The sequence below is a fragment of the Lepus europaeus genome, chromosome 13 (assembly GCF_033115175.1).
Source record: "Lepus europaeus isolate LE1 chromosome 13, mLepTim1.pri, whole genome shotgun sequence".
NCBI classification, from domain to species: Eukaryota; Metazoa; Chordata; class Mammalia; order Lagomorpha; family Leporidae; genus Lepus; species Lepus europaeus.
The window spans coordinates 95,437,871-95,453,495 of record NC_084839.1 but is presented as its reverse complement, the minus strand read 5'-3'; the positions used below and the strand labels follow the sequence as shown (position 1 = coordinate 95,453,495).

Below are 15,625 nucleotides of genomic sequence, written 5' to 3'. Positions count from 1 at the left end.
ACAGGTGATGGGCTCCTCGCCCACCCTGTGGGCTGATGGCTGAGCAGGAAGAAGGGGCGAGACTTCTCTGAAGAGGTGATTGATGGCCTGCTTCTCGGGGAAATTGCCTGGTGGTGAGAACTATAGGGGATCCAGGGACATGGGGATAGGAGCGAGACAAGGCAGCCAGAAAGGCAGGAAAGCTGCACACAGCTGTCTGGCACAGCTTTTTCGAGCACAAGGCTTCATTTGGTACCACTTAGAAGGTGTTTGCTACAGACAGGCTCCTGTCCAGAGAGCTTTGTGTGTGTTAACTGTGTGAAGCCTGACACCCCTAAGTGATAGATAGTTATCCCCATTTTACATGTAAGGAAATGGAGAAAGGGAGACACCCCGAGTCTGAATTCCAACCCCCTGTGCCCCAGATGTAATGAGGTCTTTCAGATGGCCCCAGGGCCCGGATTTGAAGGTGGGAGGGAAGTGGGCCCAGAGTTGAGGGTGGTGGGGGAGGAGGCCAGGGCTGTGGGAGTCGAGCGAGCTGAATCCTTGCTTTGTTCTGATCCCTGGCAGCACCTGCTGTCTCGCTGCTGATCTTGCTTTCTGATCACTGCAGGCAAGGAGGAGGGGGAGCAATGTGGGCCCAGAGCGAGGCAGTGACTTGGTGCTGGCCACCTCCTGGCCTGGCAGCTCCTCGAAGGGTTTAATTTTCCTTAGTGGATGCACTCAGCTGGGCTCCGTGCTCATGGTCCCCACTACAACACGCTGGCTTGGAAATACCTTCTGGAATGAGACTTGACTTCCCTCCCCTTGGGCTTGCTCTATGATCCATTCCTTTTCTAAACATGAACGGATGACTTAGCTTCTTGGGCTGCACAACACATGCCTGTGTGACAGATGCCCTCTCTGCTCCCACTCCCCGCCCCCTCCCAGCCTTTCCTGCTAACTGGCAGCTTCCTGCAGGAGCAGTGCCCATCCCTATAAACAGTGCCACCTAGAGGCAGGCAGCCTTGTAGCTCTTCAGACCCTTACCACTTCCGAAGGAGATCCATCCCTCTGCCTAGGGTGTCAGGAGGCTGAGGACACAATGCCCCAGAATAAGGGGCTTGCAGATGCTGGGAGGTTTTCAAGCCTGACCACTATTGAGAATTACTGCTCGGTTCAATTGAAATGCTCCCACTGCTTGCTTGTCTTACTGTTGGACAGAGGCTGTGTCTGTGCAGGCACCATGGTTGCATGGGGAGCTATGGTTGGGTGTTGTGAGCATCCTGCCACACCCCTAGCCTCATGGCCAATTCTCTTGGAGCACCTGTCTCCCGTGCCAGAAGTGGCTTCTCACTTCTGCCTCATCACAGGGTTACCAGCCCTGGGTCTTGTGTGTGTGATCCGCTGAGACCCTAGGGACCCTTGAGGGGCTCCACAGTTGAAAACTCTTTTTGTAATAATGCCAGATATATTTTCCTTTATAACTGTTTACATTTGCACTGACAATATGAGAGCAAAGATGGATCGAACTGTTGACTGCTTAGCACCGCTCAGGGCAGCAGAGCCAAGGATCCTCGTTGGGAGGATATGTTTGACTATTAAGCATTGCAGTGAAAGAAGAGAGTGCCACTTCCACTTATGGGCGACCACGAGGAGCTGTAAGAATGGTTACGTTAATGGAAACTTCAGCCCTGCAGTACACATGTGTTTTAGATGCTGAGTGAAGAGTGGGAAACAGGAGAATGGACTTTGACATCTCAGGGCACAATGGAAAAGTGCGTATGTGATTGCCTTGTGAGCTGAACCAAACAGTCTGGGCATGAAATACAATTTTCACTTGCAGCAAATGACAGATAGACATGGTTTAATTATTCAGACTTTGATGTTTGGCACATAATTTCTCAGAAAAGAATTAAGTGAGCCTGGCACTTTTAGGAAAATGACTGCATTTGTTTTCAGTGATAAAATTCATTGATTTTGATTGTGCGCTTGGAAGTTACCTACATTTGAAAATAGACAAGACCCATGGTGATATCAACTAGTGTAGGTTTCAAAAAATACTTTATAATGAAATGCATCAATGGTTGGAAGATTTGCCTAATTTGTTGAACTGGTAGTTTTCAGATGATCACAGTGGAATATTATAAAATTAATCATGGATAAAAGGTCATTTTAAGAGAAAGATAGACTGATGGATTTTAGCACAGCAGAGCTTGTTGGATTCTCTGACTTGCCACTGTTCCTTTTTGATTTTTTTTTTAAAGTCTGCATTTTGGCAGCCTCATTTTCTTTGAAGTAGGACTATGATGCGATTCTGCCTGGTTGGTGAGTGCAGGCACTGGGATGAAATAGAACCTTGCTTTGTACTTTAACAATTAAAATCTGGAACTATAAACTTATCAGGAAAAAAAAATTTCATCCATATGCTTTCTGATGACACATTACAGGCAACCAACTAACACTTGTCACTTTTTTTAAGTTAACTTTTTTGTTTTAACATGAAAATCAAAGAAATGCATACAGAGAAAGAGTTTCTGTAGCTGGTTTGTTCCTGAAACGCTTGCAACCCCAAGGCTGGGCGAGACCAAGAGCCAGAGCCAGGGAGTCAAGTCAGGTGGGAGACAGGAATGCGCTCAGTTGAGCTGCAGTGCTGCCTCCCAGGGTTTGCACTATCAGGAAGCTGGAGGTGGGGGCTGGAGCAGGCATTGACCCCAGGTACTTCGATGTGCGATGCAGGCATCTTAACCAGTATCTTAACTGCTCCCGGGTCTGCCAGCTTGTCAAGTTTTGATGAACTATCAAAGAATGATGTTCACAAGTCTCTGACAGGACTTTCCAAATGGGTCTTTCTTTTAACAATGTCGTTGTCTTCATACACTTCGACTTAAACAACGTAGTACAACACCAGACAGAAGCAGAGATGAGAAACCAGCTGTCTTCTAAAAAGCCGCAAGTGAGCAGGCAGTGAGCCTCGTGTTTAAGAGGCTGGTAAAGACACTAGTGACGGGGCCAACCCATGGCCAGCTGCCTACGATGGTAGCATCCCAAGTGGGCACTGATTCAAGTCCTGGGTGCTCCTCTTCCCATCCAGCTCTCTGTTAATGTGCTTGGGAAGGCAGTGACAGAATGGCCCAGTCGCTGAGCCCCTGCCACCCATGTGGGAGACCTGGATGTAGTTCCTGGCTTCTAAATTCCACCTATTTGGGGAGTGAACCAGCAAATGGAAGTGCTCTCTCCTCCACTCCAACCCCACCATTCTGTCTCTGTATCTCTGTCTTTCAAATAAAGAAATCTTAAAAAAAAACAAAAAAAGATACTAGTAGTGTACCATGTTGGTAATACCTGAGTGTGATGCTTGGCTGCAGCTCCTGACTCCAGTTTCTTGCTAAAGCAGACCCTAGAAGGTAGCAGTGATGGTGCAAGTGGATGGGTTCTTGCTGCCCTTGTAGGAGCTCCTGAGCTGAGACCCAATGTTGGCCATTTTTGGCATTTGGGGAGTGAACCAGCAGACTCTCAAATTAATGAATACATAAATATCCCACTGTGAGAGATTCACAAACAAGAAAACAGTGCCAGTCTTCTCATGACTTTGTTTTGTTTTTGAAAATACATTTTTATAAAAAAAGGTTATTTAAAAGTAAATTAATGAACATATAAAAATTTTCTGTTTCTAGTGTGTTAAATGTCTATATAATCCTGACAAACAAAAGTTTTTGGGTTATCAGTAATTTTTAAGAGGATAAGAGGGTTCTGAGGCCAAAATATAACATATCTTGCTTTGGGTAATCTACCTTATCTAGTTCAAAAACCATTTGAATTTTTACAATAAAATATTCAGTAAAAATAGTAAATCAATTCAAGTTGGAAAGTGAAGAAGCAGCTCTTAATAGGTTCAGGTATTCGGAACCATTTATACAAAGCATAGATCCCTTGAATCTAGAGATTGGCAGACTTTTCAAAAATGTTTTATATATATATATATTTTTTAAAAATATTATTTATATTTCAAGAATAGAGACAAAGTTCTTCCATCTACTGGTTTACTCCCTCAAATCCAGGGCTGGGCCAGGGCGAAGCCAGGAGCCTGGAACTCAATCCTGGCCTCGTCTTGGGTAGCAGGGACCCCAGTACTTGAGCATTGTCTGCCCCTCCCAAGGTGCACGTTAGCAGGAAGCTAAGATCAGAAGCAGAGCCGGGATTTGAGCCCTGATCCTTAGGGCGCTCAAAGGCATTGGCTGGTTTCTGGGCATTTTTGAGACATATGTGTGTTTCTAGCCTGTTTTGTGCAAATGCCAGGTGAGCCCACCTTCCTCTGCCTCTCCCTCTTGGTCTTGTTGTCAGCCTGAGTCATAGGCTGTGTCATAGCTCCCCCTGGGAGCTCACAGCCCAGCATCGAGAGGACATGGGGAAGTGTGACTGTCGAATGGAATGACATGAGATGTAGATTTGTGTCCTAGTTCATGCTTGTTGGGCTACACTGCACCACTACAGATCAAAAGGGGTCCTGACAGCTGGTGACCCTGGCAGTCTGTCCTGCCCTCCTGGACCGCAGGGCCAGGCACACGATGGCAGTGAATGTAGAGTGCTCTGTGGTTGCCGTTGCCCGTGTCTTGTTGGCAGTGTGCAAGACTGCATGAATTCAAAGCTGGTTTTCTTTTTCAGCCTATGCCAGCAGTCAAAGTGGTAAGATGGGAGTGAAAGCTGTGACTCTCACTGTGCGAAATTTGTTTTTTAGAGCTTGATTTTATTTATTTGAAAGGCAGAATTAGTCAGAGAAAAGGAGACACAGAGAGAGAGAGAGAGAGAGAGAGAGAGAGAGAGAGAGAGATCTTCCATCTGCTGGTTCATTCCCCCAATGAATGCAATGACGGGGCTGGGCCAGGCCAAAGCCAGGAGCCTGGAACTCCATCTGCGTCTCCCACTTGGGTGGTAGGGGCCCAAGCACTTTGGCCATCTTCCATTGCTTTCCCAGGTACAAGAGCAGGAAGCTGGATTGAAAGTAGAGCAGCCAGGACCCAAACTGGCCCTCATAGGAGATGCCTGTCTTGCAGGTGGCAGCTTAACCCCCACTGTGCCACTATACCCAACTCTGGTGCAAAAAATCTTGAAATCCATGCACTGTTTTTCATAGTACTGAATTTTCATGCACTTTTTAAAAAAATCCACATAAACATATAAGGTGATGATATAGGCATACACACACACACGCAGTCACTATACTTTTAGCAGATCCTATTCTTAATTAATAGTAAATTATCTGAATACTATGTGTATGAGTGTTTTGACTTTATTTGTATGTGATTAGCCTCAGATATTGAAAACTTTGCTTTACCACTTTTTCCTAGATTATGTGATTTTACAGAGAAGAAAAGTAAGCTTGTCATTTGTGTGCCCTTAGATTCTCACGATGCAGTTCTGAGATTTAACTCTGCTCCCACACGTGGGTATGAGAAAGATGTTGGAAATAAAACCACCATGCGCATCATTAATTCCCAGGTAAAATGGACGGGGTGTTTTACAAGTGTACGTTTTGCATGTAAACAGTTTAACTGGGTGAGTGAGCAGAAATTATCTGGTTATCCATGTTCACTGTGTCTGCTTATTTCTGTGGGTCAAATTAGTGAGGGAAAAGTGCAGAAAATGGGGATTTAGTGTAATAAAAACAGTAGGAAATGAGTAAATAAGATGAAAAGGAAAAATCAGAGTAGATACATAAAAATATATATTCTTTTTCTCCCTCTCCTCCCCTCCCTCAATAGATAGTTTCTGGATGTAGATACAAACGTAAATATGGACATGTTTATGAGCATATACTTGTGTGTTGCATTTTGGGAACTGAGAAGGGCAGTTGGACATAGGAGAAACCATGGCAATAAAAAAGGCAGGAATTCAAGAGGACAAATACCAAGGAACGGCCTCTGAGGGCTTGCAGGCTATCTTTGCAATGTCAGTCTGGTATTTGAAAATTCACAAACTAAAAATGATTTGATTGAAAAGGAAAAGACCCCCTTTCCTTGTGTTCTTAATGCAACATGTCTTCTAAATTTATGGCAAAATTATTCTTAGAACAAACCACAACAATTTCTAGGGTTTTAAAAATATGTAGAAAAAATGAGGCGATAAGTGATTTATGACGAGTTTCTTGCAGAACAAACGATTAACTTTCTGCACAGCTCACTGCGCCAGGCAGCCCGAAGCGAGGAAAGAAACAATTACCATATTTCCGTAATTCATGGATGTCATTGACTGTAAGATCTGCCGTTCCTTTAATAAGAACTTCTCTGAGAGGTGGAGATAAACCCCACCAAATTAAAATACATGTCCCCTACGCGGTCCATCCTGACTTCAGAGCCGTTACAATGTAAAGGGGAATGTACATCATAATTGTGGTGAGCAATTGCATACTAAGATGAGGGAGAGCCGTGCATCCCCCACCCCCCCCAAGTTGATAGCTAAAAAAGATGATTGACAAGGGAGGTTGAAGAATTCTGCCAGAACCAGACATGGCCACAGAGGAAGCCTGTGGTTGGTATCTCAGCAGAAGAATTTCTTTCATCCACACCCACACTGCTCTCCCTCCAGATCACACGGCAGAGCACTTGTGAAGAGCTTGGGGTCCTGAGTTAGTTCAGGGGTTATAGTTTTCAGGAGCTGGATTCCATACCACTAGATAGACAATGTAAGACCCGATGTGTTTTTGTTTTTGTTTTTTTGAAAACTTCATCTCCCCAAACACTCTTTAAGGGCATCAGCAAAGTGAGGGCAGCCTTTCCCTTCCCTAAAGGAAAACAGTATGAGACACTGGTGATGGTGGTGGTGGTGGTATGCTTCCGTTCTTTAAAAATGTTCACCTCTTTTTAAAATGCAATTTTGAAAAGCCAAGCACTAGCTCTGAAATTGTTTTTTTTTTTTCTTTATGTATTTGCAGATTCTGACCAATCCCAACCATCACTTTGTCGACAGTGCATTGTATAAAGATGTCATTTTGGTGGCCTGGGACCCTGCTCCTTATTCTGCAAACCTTAACCTGGTGAGTGGCTCCCCGGGTGCCCCCGCCCCAGTGGTCAGACACTGCCTTTGCCCGTTGAGGGGATCTAGGATTCTGCTGTAACACACAGAGTGAACGTGATCCTGGATCCTAACTAATTACATGTGTGTGCATACCCTGTCACGATACCCAGTTACAACAGCATACTTGGTGAGTGTTATCAATCTAACTCCACAGTACCTTTGTTCTGGAGCTTTGGGAAAACATGTAGAAGATCTAGATGTTTAGAAATTCCTAGTTACGTTGAATTGGGTTGATTATACTCAGAACTGTTCCGTTGTGATAGGGTCACATCATCTCTCCAAGAGTTGCAAGACCTTTTGAAATAAATTAAAAGTGATTGGCAAGAAAATTTAAACTTTGTGCATTCACAGCTTATTGTTCTGCAAATGGAACTTGCTCCAGGCTTTTTTTGAGTGTGTTTCTCTTTGGCTTCTGCTTCTGAGCCAGTTAAATACAAGAGAGCTGAAACACATTCAGCACTAGCCATCAAAACACAAACAGGCTACCTCTGGGACATTGTGACAAACCATGGCATATCCAGCTGCTTTTGGTGAAATCTGGGATGAAAGGCCAGTGAACTTGTTTTGCAGTGAGGACTGGGAACATGGTCTGGGCTTTCAAAGCTCTATGAATTGTACCATCCCCCACCCACCATCTCCAAATCTCAGGTCATGGTAATACCTGGCACAGTTCTGAAGTTTTCAAAAGTCCACTCCATTGATTTTTTTCTTTCTTTTATTTTTTTAAGATTTATTTATTTATTTGAAAGTCAGAGTTACACAGAAAGAAAAGGAGAGAGAGAGGAAGGAAGGAAGGAAGGAAGGAAGGAAGGAAGGAATAAAGGTCTACCATCCGCTGGTTCACTCTCCAATTGGCTGCTTCGAAGCTAGGAGCCTGGAGCTTCCTCCTGGTCTTCGCACAAAGTGCAGGATCCCAAGTACTTGGGCCATCTTCTACTTCTTTCCCAGGCCATAGTGGAGAGCTTGATCGGAAGTGGAGAAGCCAGGACTTGAAGTGGCACCCATATGGGATGCCAGAACTACAGGCAGTGGCTTTACTCACTATGCCACAGCGCCGGCTCCTGATTTTTTTCATACAATAATTTACCTACAATAAATGTATGTGTACATTTTGATGAGTGTTAACAAATTAATACACTCAAGCACCCACCATCACAATCAAGAATTAAAGCATATCCATCACCCCATGTCAGTCCATCCTCATCAATCTTGCCAGTCCCAATTCCAGAACCAGGCAGCAATGATGTGTGTTCTGCCACTGAAGATGGAAAACTTATTTTTGAAATACATTGATTGAGCTCAGGGGTCAGCAGCCTTATAGCCATGACCCAAACCTGGCCACCATTCATAAATAAAGTTTTGTTAGAACACAGCACACCATTCACTTGTGTGATCTATGGCTGCTTCTGTGGCAGAATGGAGTAGTAGTAACCAAGACTGCAGGGCTCACAAAAGCTAAGGCATTTACTATCCGTCTGGCCCCTCATCCAGTCTCTTCTCTCATTTTACTAAAAAATAAAGCGTTAGTGCCAACGAGAGCTAGAACCCTCCTTTCTCTTTGTGCTGGGCCTTTCACCCTGGAGGGAAGTGGCTATGGAGTCACAGGCCCCTCCCTCCAGCCCCATGCCCTGCCTCCTTTCAACACTGTGGTCCTCTGAACTTGATTGTGTGTTTTTGTTTTTGTTTTCCCCACCTTAGTGGTACAAGAAGCCAGATTACAACCTGTTCACTCCGTATATTCAGCATCGCCAGAGAAACCCCAATCAGCCGTTTTACATTCTGCATCCTAAGTTTATATGGCAACTTTGGGACATCATCCAGGAGAACACAAAGGAGAAGATTCAGCCTAACCCCCCATCTTCCGGCTTCATTGGTAGGTGTATTTTTTTTTAAGATTTATTTTTATTGATTTGAAAGACAAAGTTACAGAGAGAGGTAGAGACAGAGAGAGAGGTCTTCCATCTGCTGATTTACTCCCCAGATGGCCGCAACAGCCAGAGCTGAGCTGATCTGAAGTCAGGAGCCAGGAGCTTCTTCCAGGTCTCCCATGTGGGTGCAGGGACCCAAGCACTAGGGCCATCCTCCACTGCTTTCCCAGGCCATAGCAGAGAGCTGGATCAAAAGTGGAGCAGCCAGGACTTGAACCGGCGCCCATATGGGATAACAGCACTGCAGGCGGTGGCTCCACCCGCTACACCACAGCGCTGGCCCTGGTAGGTGTATGTTAAAAGCTGCAGTGACTGGATAGGTGGGCAGGATGATGCCTCATATCTAGTAAATACGCAGGTGACAGAGTAGAAGCAGTTAACAAGTGGATTTGGAGGGGTTGTAGATTATGGAAAGAAAAAAAGTGTTGTGTTCCATTTATTTTCCTGTCTAACTAACTACTCTGAAATACGAAGATGTGAAGCAGGGACTGTTTCTACTTCCTCTCGGGATTTTGTGGATCAGGCCCTCCGTGGCTGGGACACCCCTCTGATCCACATGGCATTGATGGGGTTCACTTGGGGATGCTCAGCTGCCCTGTGGGGTGGCCGCACTTGCATGTCCAGATCTTTGGCAGGGATGATGAATGGCAGGCTCAGCTGGGACCACTACTCTTGTGCCAGTACATGGTCTTTCTTGCATGGTGGGCTCACCGTAACTCGGCTTATTAATTGGCAGCTCAAGGGATCCTAGGGAGAATGTTCCAAAAGACAGGAGATACCAACTGCCGGCTTCTTTAGGCCCCAGCTAGAGGCTCACCTGCAGTGTCATGGGCGACAGCATTCACAGGGCTCACCATATTCTGGGGAGGAAACACAGATCCCACTCCCTAATGGGCGGCTTGTCAAGGAATTTGCTGTCAGCCTTAATCCACCAGCCGCTCCATGTGCTGCCTGCTGAGGGCGCCACCACGGGTCCTGTTGCATGATTGCTGATACCTAAGGGCTTCCATGAGACTGGTTGCAATGTCTCCTTCAGCTGGCTAAGCCAGAGACTGCACCAGCTCTATCCCAAAACAGGATTTTAGATAACAAAATAGTCACCCATGGTTTATGTTGATTTCGGTCAGACTTTGATCCTCAAAGTTTGTGGTTTTACCCCATTTCTTTATCTGCATTTCAGTTTATCACACCTCCTTCTTTGATTTTACTCGAGTAGGGCAAGATGAAGGATTGTCTTAAATCCTCTTAGCAGTACGAAAGATGGTGATAAAACCACACGGCGGTGGTGGGGGCTGTTAAAATCTGCACTGTCCAATAAATCCATGACCTTGCACCTTCCTTGGGCCGTGCAGGGGGTGCTCACTAACAGAGAAGAGGATCTTGGAGACAGCACTGGTGTGGTTCCAGGAACAAGGCACACGAGTGTCCCAAGCTCAGGCTCTTAGATTTTGGAAGGGGTGAAATGCTTCACAAAGGATTCAAGGAAAATTTGACAAAATGATTGCCTACTATTTTCCTTATGCGCCGCCTTCGCTGTCCTTTAAAAATCCTGCCTTTGACACTCTTTGTTTCCAAGTCACTTCGGAAATCCTAAATTCTTCATCTCTTGTGTAGTTCCTTAGCATCCCGTTGCTTTAGGAAAGAACGTATAATCTGGTTTGTCAGCTGAGGGTAGACAGGATAGAATAACGCTTGGACAGCCTAACAGGAGGAGGCAGAAGTTTCATAGAGTCTTTTCCATACTGTGGCCGTCTCATGATTTCATGGGGGTAATATCTGATTAGAGGACAATTTCAAAGCACATTGGGGGGCTGTCAGATACAGTTACTGCTGATAGGAAGCTGTAAAAACTCAGGTTCCAAAGTCAGAACCAAGGGAAGTACTTTCCTGTGTGTTTGTGTTGAAAGAGGCCATGCTACCCGTGAGCAGCCTGCTTTCATAGCTATTTGCTGAGAATTGAGAGTTTTCGGAGCTCCTACTTGCGTTTCCAGGCTTCTGTGGTGTGCACAAGAAGAATTGAAGTTGGATGTTATTGCAAGTGCAGCCTGGGGAGCAGAGATCTTGAGCGTGCATTCCACTCCGTGCTTGCCAGTTGCTTCACCCTTGGACCCCTGGCATCCTCAGCTGGGAAATGGAAACGAGACTGAAGCCTCTCTGAGGATGAAGTCACTGGCCGAGCTGCAGTCATCATTTTCCAGCACGGTCCTGCCCAACACGGCAGCTATTACCCACATGTGCCTCCTAAAGTTTCAATTAATTACAGTTGAATAAGAGGAAAACTCATGTCTTAGTCCCACAAGCCTCATTTCAAGTTTTCCAGAGCCTCAGGCTCCTCCGGGGGGGGGGGGGGGGCGACAGTGGGGAGCCAGGCCCTTCCCACTGAAACAGAAAGCGGTGCAGGATAGCTCTATCAAGTTTGCAAACCATGCCAAGGGTGCAAAGGAGAAAGAAGCTGCTAGGGAATTGTTAGGTTCCCATGGGGAAGGATGTGCTCTGTGGGTGGGGATAGAAGTGGCCTGGTGTCACCCCTTACTTCACTGCCTGCCCTTGGGGCCAGCCTTGTGGCACAGCAGGCTAAGCTGTGGCCTGCGACACTGGCATCCCGTGTGGACACCAGTTCGAGTCCCGACCCCTCCACTTCCAATCCAGCTCCCTGCTAATTCTGGAAACTTGCTCTGTCTGCCACGAAGTATGAGGCGGATGAACACATCAAGAAGGTTTTCAGCAAAGTGTTTTAAGGAAAAGAAAAAAAGAAAGAGCAGAGAGATGAAAAGAGCAGAGGGCAGACTCCCAGGAAAGCAGCTGGGAGGGGCTCCCGCAGAAGGAAAAAGCCACTGAAGGGAAGTGATGGGGGGTTGTATACCCACTGGAAAGATGGTGCAAGGTCCTTTAAGAAAAGTGTTCCTTGAGTGGGGAGCGCATCCTGGCTTCTTAAGCTCCCATTTGGTTGTGACTTTTTATGGGACAAAGAGAAACTTCTATCTTGGGGCCTCTTGGCGGGGAGCTGTTTGTCTTTCCTGTACTCCTGAAACCACAGACAGCTCCAGCCACCTGGCCTTCTCCACGGCCTTTGCGCCGGAGCCTGCTCCTGCTAATCAATGCTAATCAATGAAATTGAGGAAAATGTTCCTCATTACCAGACAGTCCCCTTTGTTCTCTACCTTTTTACCCTCCCTGCTGTGACTCCTTCACTAATGTACCCAAGAGAGCAGTAGGAGATGGCCCAAGTCTTCCTTGGGTCCCTGCTCTGCATTTGGATGGAATTTCAGGCTCCTGGCTTAGTCTGGGCCAGCTACGGCCTCTGCAGGTCATTTAGGGAGTGGACCAGCAGTTAGAAGATATCTCTCTGTCTCCTCCTCCCCCCACCCTCCAAATAAATAAATCTTAAAAAAAAATTCACTTGCTATCCTTTCTCCTCCCCAGAAGATGGGCATAGACACAGCCCAGGTGAGCTCTGCCAAGCACACAGCAGTGCCCTCTGAATCCACCACCCCCATGTAGTCTTCTTCACCCCTCTTTCATCTGGATCAGAAGTATGCTGAGAGCTGGCATCTGAATTATAATTTATCTGACTTTCCTAAGTAACAGGAAGTGATGTCATCTGCATCTCTGTCGACTGTAAGAGTTTTTAAAAATCAATGTTTTTTTTTCTGTTATCGGAAAGTGTTCTTCCAATGCCCTTTCATGTTCTGAGGTCGTGCTGGAAGCTTTGACTTGTCTCCACAGCCCTCCCTTTGCAAACACCCTAACCTCTGACATCAGCTCCTGGCCCTAAGGAGCCACAGGCCAGCTGGGAGGAGAGAGTAAGGCATTTCTGGGTCTGCAGGGTGGCCCTGATCAGAAGAGAGCCGCCTGCAGTGCCCCAACCCCTGACCGTGTTCATCTGCACAGGATGAATCTGCACAGAGTCCCCTTCTTTCCTGACGGGCTCCTTTATGTGTGCAGTCACCTCCTAGGTCATTGCTTAGTTTCCAAACCCACTACGTGCATTTCCCTTCTAGGGACTTTGAAAGAGAGGCCCCCTAACACTTGAGTGTTTGGAGCACAGAAGACATTTTCTTTGTTTCCAGAGTATGGACATCCAATGGGAGTGAGGTTCCCAGGCAGACACTCCTGGGGCCCCTAAATGTAGATGCTGTTGTTGCAACTCAGAGTCCTTGTTACTGGGGCTGAATTCATCACCTAGGAGGAAGGTGGTGAGCAAGGGAGGGAAGAGTTGTCCATCACATGGTTATTAGTTGAGGACCCCTGTGGACCGGGCACAAGGCTCCAGGGACGTGGTAGGGAGGAAACCAGACAAGGGTCCTGCACACCTGCAGCTTACAGTTTGGTTTGGGAGGGGTATGCATTACACACGTGTGTGTCCCTAGATGAAATATAGACACTGCTGTACGTGCAGTGAAGGAAAAGAGAACGATGCATTGAGGGCTGGCAGTTCCTGCTGTCAGCCTAGACATGGTAGATGCAAATAATAATTAGAGCCAGCCACCAACAATGGGATGAAAATATTCAGAAAAAAATCACATCTGCCCTGAATATTCCAGACTTTTTCTTGTTATTATTCCCTGAACAGCACAGTATAACAATTCTTTCATAGCATGTGTATTGTATTAGGCATTATAAGTTATCTGGAGATGATTTAAAGTAAATGGGAGGATATACATAGGTTCTATGCCAATGCTATGGCATGTTATATAAGGGACTTGAGAATCCCTGTGTTTTGGTGTCTGTTCTGGAAGTAGTTCCCATTGTATACTAACAGAGACCTGTTTTTTGGTAAAGTTCTAGCCAGCAGTTCTCAAGGTTTAGCAAGTTTCAGATTCGGTTGCTGAAAGCAAAACTTGGATGTTGAAAAGAACAAGAAGCAGTGATGAGGTCGCACAGTTCCTGCGGGCAGGCACTCGGGGAGCAGATCGGCAGGATTCTGACTTGCGTTTCCTCGTAAGGGCTCAGTCAAGCTGTCTTGCCCACACTGGATGACCAGCTTCCAAGATGGCTCATTAATGTGGCTGTTGGCAGGTGAGGGACCGAGGCTGTTCCTCACCCCATGGACCTCTCTCTAGGGCTGCTTGGGCTTCCTCACAGTGTGGTAGCTGGCTTCCCGGGAGCAAGGGATCTCAGAGAAGCAAGGGGAAAGCCATGTGCTATTTTAATTATGTTGCAAATGGCCACATCCATTTAACTCATTTCTCCACTTTGGCCCCATTGATGTGGGAGGGAGTTACTCCAGAGCTTGGTGAGCAGGGCTGGGAACACTGGGAGCCAGTTTGGGAGGGTGGGGGTTCTAGGTCAGTGTTTTAAACCAGATGACTGGCTCCATTCCTGGAGTTTCTGAGTAGGTGGAGGTGGTGAAAATTTGCATTTTTGACAAGTTCTCAAGTGATACCAATGCTCTTGGCCCTGGGGACAGACTTTGAGAACCATTTCTTTTTTGTACATTTTTAGAACCTTAGAGAACGTTTGCAGTCTTGTCCTCAAGCCCTGTATTTACAGCTCTGCCAGCAAGGCAAGGTGCATCGGGCTCAATGGGAACACATAGGATTCTTTAATAACTGCAAATTCCTTGTTTAGCGCCATGTTTAAACACAAGGAAAATGATGACTTATACTTGTGTTTAGTTAAAACAATAGAACATATTACTAAAATATAACTTACTTCCATCTTTGTCTCTTGGGTTTTATACCAGTAAAACCTATATTCCAGCATTATTAATTCTTAACTACAAATATCATTATTCTCTTAGTTTATTTTGAAGACACAGCTATAAAATTTACTGCCCTTACTAATGAACTCATTTTCTGTGCTCAGAACTTATTGGAAATGACGTACACAACAGCTGGCTCCAGTGGTCCTTCTTAGAAGTGGATTTTTGTGTGTCTCTATGCTAACTTAGTGGCTCTACTGATTAATGAGTGGGGGTTGGAAGTCAACTGTCATTGATTTCAAGAAGCCATGCTCTCTTTATATCCCTCTCTCTGTCCCCCCCACCCCAAACACAAAGAAACTCTTTTCTACTTTATAAAAATAAGGAGGAGCCATTGTCACAGTAACACTTGGGAAGATGGTTCAGGGCCATGGGCTAAATGTCTGTCCCCCTCGTGTTTGTGTGTTGAAATCCTAAGCCCAAGGTGATAGTATGAGGGGGTGGGAGCTTCTGAGAGATGATTAGGTAGGTTGTGGACTCAGAGCCCTCCTGCATGGATGTTAGTGTTCTTATAAGAGATTCCAGGGAGTCCATTTGCCCCTTACACCACATGAAGACACAGGTATCCATCAAGGAACCAGGAAACCAGCCCTCACTAGTCATCGAATCTGCCAGTACCCTCCCACAGGGTAGACCTGGTGTGGGGCCCAAGCACTTTGGCCGTCTTCCACTGCTTTCCCAGGTCATTATCAGAAAGCTGGATTAGAAGAGGAGCAGCCAGGATATGAACCTGCACCCATATGGGATGCCGGCACCACAGGCAGAGGCTTTAGCCTACTAAGCCACAGTGCCGGCCCCCTGTGTTCTGTTTTATATCTGCCGCTCATTTTGCTATTTGATGAAGGATATTTTCATCAAGATCCTGTTTTTCTTAGTGATTTTCAATGTTCTGCCAGGTGAGAGGCAAGATCATTTGGATGTAATCACAATTAAGCTAAATGCTAAATGACTCAGCCACATT

The 15,625-nt window shown here is 46.0% G+C and overlaps 1 protein-coding gene across 1 annotated transcript in view; it reads left to right on the top strand.

Moving 5' to 3' along the window:
- ST6GAL2 (ST6 beta-galactoside alpha-2,6-sialyltransferase 2) overlaps positions 1–15,625 on the top strand; it is a 28,809-nt gene that overhangs the window by 4,249 nt on the left and 8,935 nt on the right. Inside the window, exons 2-4 of the mRNA XM_062208805.1 lie at positions 5,360–5,457; positions 6,890–6,991; positions 8,731–8,905. Of these exons, the coding sequence (XP_062064789.1) occupies positions 5,360–5,457; positions 6,890–6,991; positions 8,731–8,905 (375 nt within the window). The remainder of the gene's footprint in view (positions 1–5,359; positions 5,458–6,889; positions 6,992–8,730; positions 8,906–15,625) is intronic.